General features: G+C 46.9%; 1 protein-coding gene across 1 annotated transcript in view; it reads right to left on the bottom strand.

Moving 5' to 3' along the window:
- PHF14 (PHD finger protein 14) overlaps window positions 1-16,301 on the bottom strand; it is a 322,056-nt gene that overhangs the window by 206,038 nt on the left and 99,717 nt on the right. The window contains exon 14 of the mRNA XM_075316872.1: window positions 3,307-3,475. Coding sequence (XP_075172987.1) covers window positions 3,307-3,475 — 169 coding nt within the window. The remainder of the gene's footprint in view (window positions 1-3,306; window positions 3,476-16,301) is intronic.

The following is a 16,301-nucleotide window of genomic DNA, read 5'->3' as shown; positions in this document are numbered from 1 at the left end:
TGTCTCTTTATTTTCATACAGGTCTACGCGTTTCAGGAGCAACTGCCCCCTTCCTCAGGACCGTCAGGTATAAGAATAACATCAAATCTCACATCTCAAATTTGATGTTATTCTTATACCTGACGGTCCTGAGGAAGGGGGCAGTTGCTCCTGAAACGCGTAGACCTGTATGAAAATAAAGAGACATTGATCTGATCTTCTGAACAAGTGATCATTTGGCGTGGCAATTGAACACCTCTCTCCATTTTCTTCTGTAAAAGTACAACAAACAGCAGAGGGTTGCAGCTCATAGCTGCTGCTGTTCCTGTGCTGGGTATGAAAAATGAGGGGGGCCCCATGTCATTTTTTATCTATTTTTTTTTTTAAATAAATCAAATAATAAAAAAAAAAGTGTGGGATCCCCCTCTATTTTTCATAGCCAGCCAAGGTACAGCAGACAGCTGAGGGCTTCAGTTCTTCTTATGCTGGTTATAAAAAATGGTGGTGGGGCACGTCATTTTTTTTTTTTTTATTACAAAAAAAAAAAAAATCAGCTGGCCAAGCTAGCTATCCCTCTATATAAGAAGCTATTCGGTTCTTCTTTCTTTCTTTCTATTCTATATGTTCTAGCTATCTATCAATTATCCTATTTTAGCATATTTTGTTTCTCCTTTAAAAAATGCGGGGGAAAAACACGGTAAAACGTCATGTGTTTTTGGGCCACAAACTGCGTTTTTGTGACCACAGGATAAAAAGATGTACTCAGAAAAAGATGCAGCGTGCGAACACAGCCAAACAGAAGTTTTGTGTCAATCTAGAATTAAGCTTTATTTTATCTGATTTCACGTCCTTGTTATTTACTATCTTTAGACTCAAATACAGACTTTCCCTTTAAGAGCCACAAATTTATCTATACGTGGAAAAAACATCCCCCCCATCATGACAACCATCCCCGCTCCGCAGGAGCAGCAGATGTGATCAATCCGTGCGGCGCTGCAGCTGGTCATAGTCTTTAGTAATATGGATTTCCAGATAAAGGCAAAGTCTATTCGTTTCACTTAAAATTGAAATGAGGTGTAATTAATTTGCTATATGTACGCCGGCGCCGCGCTCCACCGATTCTGCTTTATTGTTATTGATTTTACACCAGAAACAAAGCAAAAAAAGAAAAAAAAAACAACAAAACACCATTTTATCCGGCTCTATAAACATATAAAGCAGATTAATGAATTTGCTGTCGTATGAAATACCGGTCAGCAAAATAACAAAGAGGGTCTTTATTTAAAGGGGCAATCATACCCAATGCTGGAGAATCAAACAGAACTCGCCAGGATCAGCCGACACTAAAATGTGTATAGTGGGTGTCTCCACACTCAGCAGACATCTGGGGAGAGATCAGGCATGTTGGTGTTTGATATGCCCAATCCTTTGTTCACATGGTGTCATGCTAGGTACAAGGGAGTACCAACTGCACGACAAAAGGGAAGGGAAGAAAAACCCTGGGTCTAAAGAAAGGGAAGATGGTGACCCCTGACCAAACCGACACCTGGCCCCTGGGGTCCAATGTCACGCTGGGTACCCGGAAGTACCAAGTGTACAGTGAAAGGGAAGGGAAACCCTGGGTCTAGGAAAAGGGAAGGGAAACCCTGGGTCTAGGAAAAGGGAAGGGAAACCCTGGGTCTAGGAAAAGGGAAGGGAAACCCTGGGTCTAGGAAAAGGGAAGGGAAACCCTGGGTCTAGGAAAAGGGAAGGGAAACCCTGGGTCTAGGAAAAGGGAAGGGAAACCCTGGGTCTAGGAAAAGGGAAGGGAAACCCTGGGTCTAGGGAAAGGGAAGGGAAACCCTGGGTCTAGGGAAAGGGAAGGGAAACCCTGGGTCTAGGTAAAAGGGAAGGGAAACCCTGGGTCTAGGGAAAGGGAAGGGAAACCCTGGGTCTAGGGAATGGGAAGGGAAACCCTGGGTCTAGGGAATGGGAAGGGAAACCCTGGGTCTAGGGAAAGGGAAGGGAAACCCTGGGTCTAGGGAAAGGGAAGGGAAACCCTGGGTCTAGGGAAAGGGAAGGGAAACCCTGGGTCTAGGGAAAAAGAAGGGAAACCCTGGGTCTAGGTAAAAGGGAAGGGAAACCCTGGGTCTAGGTAAAAGGGAAGGGACTTTTTGAGCCATTTTCCACGAAACGTAGCATTCTCATCTGTCAGGATAAGGGGGTCAGTGATGGCTTTTTTTTTTTTTTTTTTTGCATCTTGAGCTGACGTCCTTTATGCAAATGCTACATTTTGATCGCCTGTTATTGCATTTTGCGCAAAATTTGTGATGACCAAAATACGTAATTTTTTTCGCTTGGAATTTGTTTGCTGCTACGCCATTCAATGATCAGATTAATTGATTTATATTTTGATAGATCGGGCTTTTCTGAATGCGGCAATACCAAATACACGAATATTTTTTAAACTTTTAAATCTTAAATGAGGCGAATGGGGGTGATTTAAACATACATACATACATACATACATACATACACACATTTTTTTTTTTTAATTTTTAATTCTTTAAAACTTTATTTTTTATATTTTTTTTATTTTATTATTACCCCTAGGGGACTATAAGGATCAGCAGTCTGATCGCTTGTTTATCTCTGCTGATCATAGCCGCACCGCTCTCATCAGCAGAAATGCTGCTCTCCTGTTACAGCTGCTGCTCTACTGGCTGTAATAGGAACTACGTCATGATAGACATGAGAGTCATCAGGTGACTCTGTGCTACCATGGCAACCATTGGCTCCCTGTGATGGTGGTGGGGAAAGGCACGTTCTCCACTGTGGTACTTTAAATCGCGCTGTCACATTTTGACAGTACGATTTAAGGGGTTGACAGGTGCAGGGGGGATCGCGGATCCACCTGCGCCTGCGAGGCACACGTGTCTACTGTTTAAATCAGCAGACATATGCGGGGATCACTGCCGGCTCACTGCAGCAGCCGTCTGTTATCACCCCTTCATGAAGGGTTTAACAGCTACACTGCTCAACATGGCTATATTATGTCCTCCATGCTGCTGCTGCTTCTGTACATGTGGTATATAGAGACCGTAGAGCAGGACTCATGTCCGTGTGCGATGTATGGGAGACATAATTGGATTCCACCCAATAGCACAGAAACAACTGAAAATAAGTGATTAAGATTGCAAAAGGAAATCTGATGAAAAATGCAGTAACAGCTAGAAATGGTGTTACATGATTGAAGGTAGATGGGTGACCAAGTGACCAAAGATAGCTCCCCTTTGACTGCAACATGGCGGACAACGATAGTCACTTCTTGATCTCACAAATACTCACTGTGCTTCTCAAAGGCAATTTTTTGGGATCCTGAGGCATGTCCTGCGACACGAACTTCACCGGCTCCTTTATTTGCCTCCTGGATCTCTTGGTCCCATTTGGTAGTGTTTCCATAGCAAAATCGGCTTCTATGTCGCTGCTCCCGGCCTGGTCGCACTCTGAGCACTGCCTGAAGGATGCAAAGAAAATGGATATTGGGAATGTTCCTCCCTCTTTTTACAAAAAAAACCCAAATATTTATTAATAATGCCCCGTTCTGAGAAAGCCGGGTGACAGCCCATATGGTCACCGTTACGGCACATGCAAAGTTCTCGAAAAACTTTCCTAAAAACTGTTTAGCCAAGTCAGTAATCCACCACTAACAGCTGCACTCGTCTGACCGGTCAGTTTATCGGGATTGTGCTGGTCATAGGGAAAATGTACACTTGGTAAGCTCCTGCGGTAATATTTTTAGCAGTTGGAAGAAAAGACAGATTTACCCAGTGCCATTAAGGGAAAAAAGAAAGGAAGCATAAAAGCAAAAGGGGCGTGGGTGACATTTTACTACAAATTTTATGTTTCTGGAATTCAGACTTTAGATTCCAAAAGTGCTCAAATGAAAAAGCAGCGGAAGGACAAAAGAAAACAAGAAAAGTCACCATCCAGATTCTAGAGAGAAAGAAAGAGAAAGAGAAAGAGAAAGAAAGAAAGAAGGGAATTTTGTTACTTACCGTAAATTCCTTTTCTTCTAGCTCTTATTGGGAGACCCAGACGATTGGGTGTATAGCTACTGCCTCCGGAGGCCACACAAAGCATTACACTAAAAAGTGTAAGGCCCCTCCCCTTCTGGCTATACACCCCCAGTGGGATCACTGGCTCACCAGTTTTAGTGCAAAAGCAAGAAGGAGGAAAGCCAATAACTTGGTTAAACAAATTCACTCCGAGTAACATCGGAGAACTGAAAAACCGTTCAACATGAACAACATGTGTACCCGAAAAAAACCCAAAAATCCCGAAGGACAACAGGGCGGGTGCTGGGTCTCCCAATAAGAGCTAGAAGAAAAGGAATTTACGGTAAGTAACAAAATTCCCTTCTTCTTCGGCGCTCTATTGGGAGACCCAGACGATTGGGACGTCCAAAAGCTGTCCCTGGGTGGGTAAAGAAATACCTCATGTTAGAGCTGCAAGACAGCCCTCCCCTACGGGGAGGCAACTGCCGCCTGCAGGACTCTTCTACCTAGGCTGGCGTCCGCCGAAGCATAGGTATGCACCTGACAATGTTTGGTGAAAGTGTGCAGACTCGACTAGGTAGCTGCCTGGCACACCTGTTGAGCCGTAGCCTGGTGTCGTAATGCCCAGGATGCACCCACGGCTCTGGTAGAATGGGCCTTCAGCCCTGATGGAACCGGAAGCCCAGCAGAACGGTAGGCTTCAAGAATTGGTTCTGTGATCCATCGAGCCAGGGTGGCCTTAGAAGCCTGCGACCCTTTGCGCTTACCAGCGACAAGGACAAAGAGTGCATCCGAACGGCGCAAGGGCGCCGTGCGGGAAATGTAGATTCTGAGTGCTCTCACCAGATCTAACAAATGTAAATCCTTCTCATACCGAGGAACTGCATGAGGATAAAACGAAGGCAAAGAGATATCCTGATTAAGATGAAAAGAGGATACCACCTTCGGGAGAACTCCCGAATGGGGCGCAGCACTACCTTGTCCTGGTGGAAGACCAGGAAAGGAGCCTTGGATGACAGCGCTGCTAGCTCAGACACTCTCCGAAGAGATGTGATCGCTACCAGAAAAGCCACTTTCTGTGATAGTCTAGAAAGTGAAACCTCCCTCAGAGGCTCGAAGGGCGGCTTCTGGAGGGCAACTAGTACCCTGTTCAGATCCCATGGATCTAACGGCCGCTTGTACGGGGGTACAATATGACAAACCCCCTGCAGGAACGTGCGTACCATAGAAAGTCGTGCTAGACGCTTTTGAAAAAAAGACGGATAGCGCCGAGACTTGCCCTTTAAGGGAGCCGAGCGACAAACCTTTTTCTAACCCAGATTGCAGGAAAGAAAAAAAAAAAAGGTAGGCAATGCAAAAGGCCAGGGAGACACTCCCTGAGCAGAGCACCAGGATAAGAATATCCTCCACGTTCTGTGGTAGATCTTAGCGGACGTGGGCTTCCTAGCCTGTCTCATGGTGGCAACGACCCCTTGGGATAATCCTGAAGACCCTAGGATCCAGGACTCAATGGCCACACAGTCAGGTTCAGGGCCGCAGAATTCCGATGGAAAAACGGCCCTTGGGACAGTAAGTCTGGTCGGTCTGGTAGTGCCGACGGTTGGCCGACCGTGAGATGCCACAGATCCGGATACCACGCCCTCCTTGGCCAGTCTGGGGCGACGAGTATGACGCGGCTGCAGTCGGATCTGATCTTGCGTAGCACTCTGGGCAAGAGTGCCAGAGGTGGAAACACATAAGGGAGCCGGAACTGCGACCAATCTTGCACTAAGGCGTCTGCCGCCAGAGTTCTGTGATCGCGAGACCGTGCTATGAAGGTTGGGACCTTGTTGTTGTGCCTGGACGCCATTAGGTCGACGTCCGGCCTTCCCCAGCGGCTACAGATTTCCTGAAACACGTCCGGGCGAAGGGACCATTCCCCTGCGTCCATGCCCTGGCGGCTGAGGAAGTCTGCTTCCCAGTTTTCTACGCCGGGGATGTGAACTGCGGATACGGTGGAGGCCGTGGCTTCCACCCACGTCAGAATCCGCCGGACTTCCTGGAAGGCTTGCCGACTGCGTGTCCCTCCTTGGTGATTGATGTATGCCACCGCTGTGGAGTTGTCCGACTGAATTCGGATCTGCTTTCCTTCCAGCCACTGCTGGAAGGCTAGTAGGGCAAGATACACTGCTCTGATTTCCAGAACCTTGATCTGAAGGGTGGACTCCTGCTGAGTCCACGTACCCTGAGCCCTGGGGTGGAGAAAAAAACTGCTCCCCACCCTGACAGACTCGCGCCTGTCGTGACTACCGCCCAAGACGGTGGTAGGAAGGATCTTCCCTGTGATAATGAGGTGGGAAGAAGCCACCATTGCAGAGAGTCCTTCTGTGAAAAGGAGACTTTCCTGTTCAGGGATGTTGACTTCCCGTCCCATTGGCGGAGAATGTCCCAATAAGAGGACGCAGATGAAACTGCGCAAACGGAACCGCCTCCATTGCCGCCACCATCTTCCCGAGGAAGTGCATGAGGCGTCTTAAGGAGTGCGACTGACCTTGACGGAGAGTCTGCACCCCAGTCTGTAGTGACCGCTGCTTGTCCAGCGGAAGCTTCACTATCGCTGAGAGAGTATGAACTCCATACCAAGAGACGTTAGTGATTGGGTCGGTGACAGGTTTGACTTTGAGAAGTCGATGATCCACCCGAACGTCTGGAGAGTCTCCAGCGCAACATTCAGGCTGAATTGGCATGCCTCTTGAGAGGGTGCCTTGACAAGTAGATCGTCCAAGTAAGGGATCACAGAGTGTCCCTGTGAGTGCAAGACTGCTACCACTGCCGCCATGACCTTGGTGAACACCCGTGGGGTTGTCGCCAGACCGAATGGCAGAGCTACGAACTGAAGATGGTCGACTCCCATCACGAAACGTAGAAAACATTGGTGCTCTGTAGCAATCGGCACGTGGAGATAAGCATCTTTGATGTCTATTGATGCTAGGAAATATCCTTGAGACATTGAGGCAATGACGGAGCGGAGGGTTTCATCCGGAACCGCCTGGCCTCCACGTGCTTGTTGAGCAGTTTTAGGTCCAGAACGGAACGGAAAGAGCCATCCATTTTTGGCACCACAACCAGATTGGAGGAAAACCGTGTCTTGTTCCTGAAGAGGAACAGGGATTACCACTCCTTCTGCCTGCAGAAGAGCATCGGCTCGGTGGGGAGGAGGGGACGTTCTGAAGAATCGAGTCGGAGGACGAGAACAGAACTCTGTCCTGTGCCCGTGGGCACAATGTCCCTCACCCACCGGTCTGTGACCTGTGGCAGCTAAATGTCGCCAAAGGCGAGCGAGTCTGCCATCAACCGCGGATGCGGAGAGATGAGAGAGCTGAGAGTCATGAGGAGACCGCCTTGGTAGCGGTTCCTCCGGCTGCCTTCCTTGGGCGTGATTGAGCCCCCGGAAACTGAGCCCCTCTGAGGATTTTCAGCTCTTTTGGACGAGGACAATTGGGACCTGCCCGAGCTTGGGAAGGACCGAAACCTCGACTGTCCTTCCAGGACAGCATTAATAGGGTAAGTCGCAATGCAGACATTGCGAGGATACGGACGCCCCTGCGGCACAAATGTACATATGCTCAAGACCAGCTGTGCAAGGACAGCTGAAAAGCTTAGGGTGCCCATACGGCTGTAAATGCCGGAGCAACCGACACGCCGATAGCCTCATAGACAGATTTCAACCACAGTCTATCTGTCTGGCATCTTTAAGTGAAGTCCCATCTCCACTGCAACTATAGCTCTAGCCGCAAGCCTGGAGATTGGAGAATCCACCTTTGGACCCTGGGTCCCGCGCTTGACCACGTCAGGGGGAAAAGGATAACGTGTATCCTTAATACGTTTGGAGAAAACGCTTATCTGGTAAGCGTGGTGTTCCTGGACTGCTTCTCTGAAGTCAGCGTGGCCAGAAAAAAACTCAAAATACGTTTGAGCTACTGAAATGGGACTTCTCCTGCTGTGAAGCTGACTCCTCCGCTGGGGGAGCTGAGGGAGAAAGATCCAACATTCCATTGATGGACGCTATAGGATCATTCCTTATGGCGTCACCATCCGGTGTATCCGGATTGAGAGCGTTGGCAGGATCAAAGTCCTGATGAGCTACGTCTGCCTCATCATACAGAGAGCCTCCTGGGACCCCCCCCGGGGAACCGATTTTATTCCCAATGAGGGTGGCCAGGGAGCAATGATTTGCCCATGGCCTGTCCGGACTGCAAGTCTCTATCCCAATGCAACTCCATCCCTGTCCTTGGACAGGGTTGACAGGTGGTTCCTTTGGCCACGTCTAGTAGAGACCCAAGTGCTCCAGGGGAGCCTTGCACACAATGGGGTTCAGTGCCGTGGAACAGTGTCACATGCAGTAAAAACAGCATCGAAAGCCTGTGTTGCTTATATGCTGCTGCCGACTAGCCATCTAGGACATGGAGCCAAGAATGGCGACCGTACAATGCAATGTATAGCATACAAGCATAAAGTACAATGAACACTGCAGCACATGCAATACAAGCAGCATAGAAGCCTGTGCCTTGGCACCCCTGCTTTTCTGCTGCTGTAGACTAGCCATCTAGGGGAATATAGCCCAGAATATCGACCATACAGTGCAATGTATAGCATACAAGCATAAGTACAAATGAACACTGCAACCCCTGCAATACAAGCAGCATAGAAAAAACCTGTGCCTCAGCACCCCTGCTTTTCTGCTGCTGTAGTCTAGTCATTCTAGGCGAAAATAGCCCAGACTAGCGACCGTACAGTGCAGTGTATAGCAGACAAGCATAAATACACATGAACACTTCAGTACATGCAATACAAGCAGCATAGAAAGCCTGTGCCTTAGCACCCCTGCTTTCCTGCTGCTGATGTGTCGCCATCTAAGAGGGCATATAGCCAAAAACAGCGACCTATGCAGTATAAGCATAAAAATACAAATGGACAACTGCGGTATTTAGTGGGGTCAGCACTTCAGGTGCCGCTTACCGCCCGCCTATAATCGGGTGTGTGGTCGCCCTAGTCCTGTGCCTGGTTGCCCAGAGTCCGATCTCTCAGCTCGGACTGCAGGAATGGCCGCCGGCGTCCTTCTCCAGCTCGTGTGAGTAGGGGCGGGCCGTGGGCGTGCCCCCAAGTCAGAGCGGGAAACCGGCGTCCCACAGTGTCCAGTGAGAGGGCTGGAGCATGTAAATAAGGCTCCAGCCCTCGGCGCTGCTGATTGTACAGCGTCTCTCCCCTACCCTGATTGACAGGGTGGGGGCGGGAACGAAGCGGAGCTAGGCCGCAAAAGCCGGGGACTGGATTTATAAGCGCCGCCGCCGTAAAAGCGCGGTCGGCGCTAAGTCCCCGGCGCACTACAAGTCCCAGCCGCGCCGCCGCTCCCGGAGCGTCCGGCGCGGTAGTTCCCCATACATAAAGTCACTCAGCTAGGCTGCAGTGACTGTAACCCTTTACTGTCCCCGGCGCACTAGCACACCCAGCAAGTCTGGAGTGTGCTGTGCCTGTGTGTACGGGGACACAGAGTACCTGAATGGTGCAGGGCCATGTCCCTGAACGGTACCCAGCTCCGTATCCAGCAGGTTCAATGGGTCTGTGGATGGAGCCCGGCCTCAGGGCTTTGGGGCCGGTAAGATCCCACTTCCTCAGAGCCCCTCAGGGGGATGTGGAAGGAAAACAGCATGTGGGCTCCAGCCGCCGTACCAGCAATAGGTACCTCAACCTTACAAACCACAAGTGGGGTGAGAAGGGAGCATGCTGGGGGCCCTAGTATGGGCCCTCTTTTCTTCCATCCGATATAGTCAGCAGCTACTGCTGACTAAACAGTGGAGCTATGCGTGGATGTCTGACCTCCTTCGCACAAAGCAGAAAACTGGTGAGCCAGTGATCCCACTGGGGGTGTATAGCCAGAAGGGGAGGGGCCTTACACTTTTTAGTGTAATGCTTTGTGTGGCCTCCGGAGGCAGTAGCTATACACCCAATCGTCTGGGTCTCCCAATAGAGCGCCGAAGAAAAGAAAGAGAAAGAAAGAAAAAGAAAAGAAAAAGAAAAGAGAAAGAAAGAGAAAGAAAGAGAAAGAAAGAGAAAGAAAGAGAAAGAAAGAGAAAGAAAGAGAAAGAAAGAGAAAGAAAGTAAGAGAAAGAGAAAGAAAGAAAGAAAAATAAAAAAGAGGAAAAAAAGGAAAGAAAGAAAAAGTGAAAGAAAGAGAAAGAGAAAAAGAGAGAAAGAAAGAAAGAAAGAAAGAAAGAAAGAAAGAGAAAGAAAGAAAGAAAAAGAGAGAAAGAAAGAAAGAGAAAGAAAGAGAAAGAAAGAGAAAGAAAGAGAAAGAAAGTAAGAGAAAGAGAAAGAAAGAAAGAAAAATAAAAAAGAGGAAAAAAGGAAAGAAAGAAAAAGTGAAAGAAAGAGAAAGAGAAAAAGAGAGAAAGAAAGAAAGAGAAAGAAAGAAAGAAAGAGAAAGAAAGAAAGAAAGAAAAAGAGAAAGAAAAAGAAAAAGAGAGAAAGAGAAATAGAAAGAAAGAGAGAAAGAGAGAGAAAGAGAGAAAGAAAGAGAGAAAGAGAGAGAAAGAGAAAGAAAAATAGAAAGAAAAATAGAAAGAAAAAAAAAAGAAGAAGAAGAGTGAAAGAAAAAGTGAAAGGGAGAAAGAACAAGAAAAAGAAAGCGAATGGGAGAAAGAAAGAGATGAAGCCTGAGAGAAAAAAGAGGGAGAGAGAGAGCCTGAAAGAAAGAAAAATCTCGAGAGAGAAAGAATCCAAAAGAGAGACTAACCGATAGAGAGATTAACAAAGATTCACCAAAAGAGAGAGACCAAGAGAGTGACAGAAGTGAGAGGGAGAGAGAGCACAAAAGATAGAGAAAGCAAAAAAGAAAAAAAAAAGTTGAAAAGAGGGGGGAAAGTCGAAAAGAGGGGGGAGAGCCGAAAAGAGGGGGGACAGCCGAAAAGAGGGGGGGAGAGTCGAAAAGAGGGGAGGAGAGTCGAAAAGAGGGGAGGAGAGTCAAAAAGTCGAAAAGAGTAAGAGTTGAAAAGAAAGAGTTGAAAAGACAGAGAGTCCAAAAGAGCAAGGGAGAACAAGAGAGAGAAAGACCACAAAAGAAATAATCTCACACTTTCTCGCTTACTGTGAGAAATAGGGTCAAGAGGTATAAAAACCAAGTGGTTTGGCTTCTACGCCTCAAGGAAGGCGCCGCTCTAGCTCAGAAACGCATTGGTACTTAAAAAAAAAAAAAAAAAAGACCTTTTGGGGGAGAGAGAGGGCATGAAACAGCCGAAAAGAGAGTATGGAAAAAATAAAAATAAAAAAAAAAAAAGCACAGAGTTAGGAAGAGTCACATTTTTCTGTGGACTTTTTGGAAATGTTGGCATTGACCTTCTGGGGGCTGTAAAGGTAGAGATCATCCCTGAAGAAGGTCGGACCCTGACCATTATGGACATTGTCTGCGTTCTCATTTTAGAAAGAAAACCTTTCGTTGTTGGCGACCAAGGGGAAAAATTAAGAAAACCAGTGTCGTAAAGTAGAAAGATGTCATGGACGTAGCTTACTTTCACCAAAACCCTCCCGTTTCCGAGAACATTCGGACTAATTAAAGCAAAGAGAATAAAATTCCGCAACGACCAAGATGTGAAGAGCTTGTGCTCATAACCCCGGGCAAAGGCCGGATAGCAGCCGAAAATAAAAGGATCCAAAGTACGTGACCCGCTCTACCTGGCCCCCGACTGCGGAGGAGCCTCTTTACCGCCAGACAGAGCACACTTAATGCTTCTTACAATTTACTTAAAAGGAAAGGCAGAACAAAAAAAAAAATCTTTCGATCCAGCACTGAGTAACCAAAAATGACATCCATTTGATGGCCAGACATTGAGAAGGATCCAGCAATCAGCTGCAACTCCTCATAGACTCCTCATTATGAGTTTTTGCCTCTCTTACCCACCTCCCCCTCAGGAGCCATAATTTATTTTTTCATCCGTCCCATAGATATACAAGGGCTTGCTTTTTGTGGGACAATTTGTAGTTTTGAATGACATCATTCATTTCACAAGATGATGTCCTGAGAAAAGGGATAATATATAAAACTAAACATGCAGTGAAAATGGTGAGAAAAAAAAAAACCTATTAAATCCCATTATTTATTTATATATTGTTTTTTATGTATTGTTTGTACAGCATTCATTGGACCCGATTCATTATTGAGTCTGTGCCTGCTTTTTGTTGCTGCTGTTTTAGCATATTTTTTTTTTTTAATTTGCACTAAAAATGTATATCTTTCCTGAAATGTATTTAATGTATTCCATGTATTCCGTGTTTTTTTTTTTTATTTGCCACTAGGGGTGTAGTGTAGGTTTTCCAAATGTCTTTACCTGATTGAGACTATAATATATATATATATATATATATATATATATATATATATATATATATATAATATATACTATTTTCTATTTTTTTTATATATATATATATATATATATATATATATATATATATTATATTAATATATATTAATATATATATATTTATATATATATATATATATTTATAATCTATTTTATATATATATATATATATATATCTATTTTATAAATATATATCTTTTATGTAAATATATATAGATATATATATATATATAGAGAGAGAAGAGATTATATATATATATATATATATATATATATATTATATATATATATTTATATTATATATATATAATATATACTATTTTCTATTTTTTTTATATATATATATTAATATATATTAATTAATATATATATATATATTTATAATCTATTTTATATATATATATATATATATCTATATATATATCTATCTATCTATTTTATAAATATATATCTTTTATATAAATATATATATATATATATATATATATATATATATATATATATATATATATATATATATATATATATATATATATATATATATATAGAGAGAGAGAGAGAGAGAGAGAGAGAAGAGATTTTATATATATATATATATATATATATATATATATATATATATATATATTTATTTATTATAAAAAAGAGAATTTTGTTTACTTACCGTAAATTCTTTTTCTTATAGTTCCGTATTGGGAGACCCAGACCATGGGTGTATAGCTTCTGCCTCCGGAGGACACACAAAGTACTACACTCAAAAGTGTAGCTCCTCCCTCTGAGCTTATACACCCCCTGGAGAACCAGATCTAGCCAGTTTAGTGCAAAAGCTGAAGGAGAATAGCCACCCACAAGTAAAAACAGAGCAAGAACCGGAACAACCGGAGACTCTGTCAACAACAACAGCCGGTGATAACACGCGGAACAAGAAAGTGCCAACAGGCAACAGGGAGGGAGCTGGGTCTCCCAATACGGAACTATAAGAAAAAGAATTTACGGTAAGTAAACAAAATTCTCTTTTTCTTCATCGTTCCTTATGGGAGACCCAGACCATGGGACGTCTCAAAGCAGTCCATGGGTGGAAAATAAACAGAAAAACTAAGAAGTAGGCAGAACCTAACTTCACAAGTGGGCGACAGCCGCCTGAAGGATGCGTCTGCCCAAGCTCGCATCTGCCGAAGCATGAGCATGCACTTGGTAGTGCTTCGAAAAGGTATGCAGGCTAGTCCAAGTGGCAGCCTGACAGACTTGTTGAGCCGTAGCCTGGTGCCTGAAAGCCCAAGAGGCACAGACAGCTCTGGTCGAGTGTGCCTTGATCCCCGGCGGGGGAGGCACCTGAGAACACTGGTAGGCGTCCGAAATGGTCGACCTAATCCAACGGGCTAAGGTAGGCTTAGAAGCAGAGAGGCCCTTGCGCCGACCTGTGGTTAGCACAAAAAGAGAGGTGCACCGCCTAAGAGCAGTGGTGCGAGACACATAGATCCGGAGAGCACGCACCAGATCCAAAGTATGCAACGCTTTTTCAAAGCGATGAACAGGAGCCGGACAAAAGGAAGGTAGGGTAATGTCCTGGTTAAGGTGGAAAGGAGAGACCACCTTAGGAAGAAAGTCCGGAGTCGGACGGAGAACCACCTTGTCTTGATGAAAAACCAAAAAAGGTGACTCCGAAGAGAGCGCAGCCAAATCAGAGACTCTCCTGAGGGAAGTTATGGCCACTAGAAAGACCACTTTCTGTGAAAGACGAAACAAAGAAACCTCCCTAAGAGGCTCAAAGGGGGGTTTCTGCAAAACCGTGAGAACCAAATTGAGGTCCCAGGGATCCAAGGGCCGCCGGTAAGGCGGAATGATGTGAGACGCGCCCTGCATGAAGGTGCGGACTTGAGCCAGCCGGGCGAGACGCCGCTGGAACAGCACTGACAGAGCTGAGACTTGTCCCTTGAGAGAGTTGAGGGACAGTCCCAGCTGCAGACCGGACTGCAGAAAGGACAGAAGGGTCGGCAAGGAAAATGGCCAAGGAGGATGGCCGGAAGAGCGACACCAGGACAGGAAAATTTTCCAAGTCCTGTGATAGATCTTGGCAGAGGAAGACTTACGGGCCCGAGTCATAGTGGAGGTGACCTCAGGGGGGATACCAGAAGCCGTCAAGATCCAGGACTCAAGAGCCACGCCGTCAATCTGCGAGCCGCAGAATTCTGGCGGAAAAACGGATCTTGTGAGAGAAGGTCTGGACGGTCCGGAAGATGCCACGGCACCTCTACGGACAGATGGAGCAGGTCTGGGTACCAAGCTCGCCTGGGCCAGTCCGGAGCAATGAGAATGACTCGACGGCCCTCCAGTCTGATCTTGCGCAGAACTCTGGGCAAGAGCGCTAGAGGGGGAAACATGTAGGACAGACGAAACTGGGACCAGTCTTGAACCAGAGCGTCCGCGGCGAATGCCTGAGGATCGTGGGAGCGAGCCACGTAAACCGGAACCTTGTTGTTGTGACGGGATGCCATTAGGTCCACGTCCGGAGTGCCCCACTTGCGGCAGATTGACTGAAACACTGCCGGGTGCAGGGACCACTCGCCGCCGTCAACGGTTTGACGGCTGAGATAATCTGCCTCCCAGTTTTCCACGCCTGGGATGTGGACTGCGGATATGGTGGACTTGGAGTCCTCCGCCCATTGAAGGATGCGTTGTACCTCAAACATTGCCAGGCGGCTGCGTGTCCCGCCTTGCTGATTGATGTAGGCAACCGCTGTCGCGTTGTCTGACTGGACTCGGATGTGCTTGCCCGCTAATAAGTGGTGAAAAGCTAGGAGAGCCAGAAGCACGGCTCTGGTTTCCAGCACATTGATCGAGAGGGCTGACTCGGATGGAGTCCAGGTGCCCTGCGCTCGGTGGTGGAGACATACCGCTCCCCAGCCGGATAGACTGGCATCCGTGGTGAGAATCACCCAGGACGGGGCCAGAAAGGAGCGCCCCTGAGACAGAGAGAGGGGCCGAAGCCACCACTGAAGATATCTCCTGGTCTGTGGCGACAGAGCCACTAACCTGTGCAAGGAGGAAGGCCGCTTGTCCCAACAGCGGAGAATGTCCAGCTGCAGAGGACGCAGATGGAACTGGGCAAAGGGAACAGCCTCCATTGACGCCACCATCTGACCCAGCACCTGCATCAGGTGCCTGATGGAATAATGGCTGGGCCTCAGCAGAGAGTGCACCGCCAGTTGGAGGGACTGTTGTTTGATTAAGGGCAACTTCACAAGAGCCGGCAGAGTCTCGAACTGCATCCCTAAGTACGTGAGCCTCTGGGTCGGAGTCAGAGTGGATTTTGGCAGATTGACAAGCCACCCGAATTGGGCTAGAGTGGCGAGAGTGAGCGAGACACTCCGCTGACAGTCTGCGCTGGATGAAGCCTTGACAAGAAGGTCGTCCAGGTAAGGAATCACTGCCAACCCCTGGAGGTGCAGAACCGCAACCACTGCTGCCATGACCTTGGTGAATACCCGAGGGGCCGTGGCTAACCCGAAGGGGAGAGCCACGAATTGGAAATGTTCCTCTCCGATTGCAAAACGCAGCCAACGCTGGTGAGAAACTGCAATGGGCACATGCAGATAGGCATCTCTGATGTCGATGGATGCCAGGAAATCCCCTTGGGTCATTGAGGCAATGACTGACCGCAGAGACTCCATGCGAAAATGCCGCACCTGATCATGCTTGTTGAGAAGCTTGAGATCCAGGATGGGCCGGAAGGACCCGTCCTTTTTGGGGACTAGGAAGAGATTTGAGTAGAAACCTCTGAACCGTTCCCGGGCGGGAACCGGTACAATTACTCCATTGGCCTGCAAGGATGCCACGGCCTGAGAGAAGGCGGCGGCCTTGGAGCAGGGGGGAGTTGACAGAAAAAATC

Source organism: Anomaloglossus baeobatrachus, chromosome 6 (genome assembly GCF_048569485.1).
Source record: "Anomaloglossus baeobatrachus isolate aAnoBae1 chromosome 6, aAnoBae1.hap1, whole genome shotgun sequence".
Lineage (NCBI taxonomy): Eukaryota > Metazoa > Chordata > Amphibia > Anura > Aromobatidae > Anomaloglossus > Anomaloglossus baeobatrachus.
The sequence above is the reverse complement of the archived record's forward strand: the minus strand, read 5'-3'. Positions and strand labels throughout refer to the sequence as shown.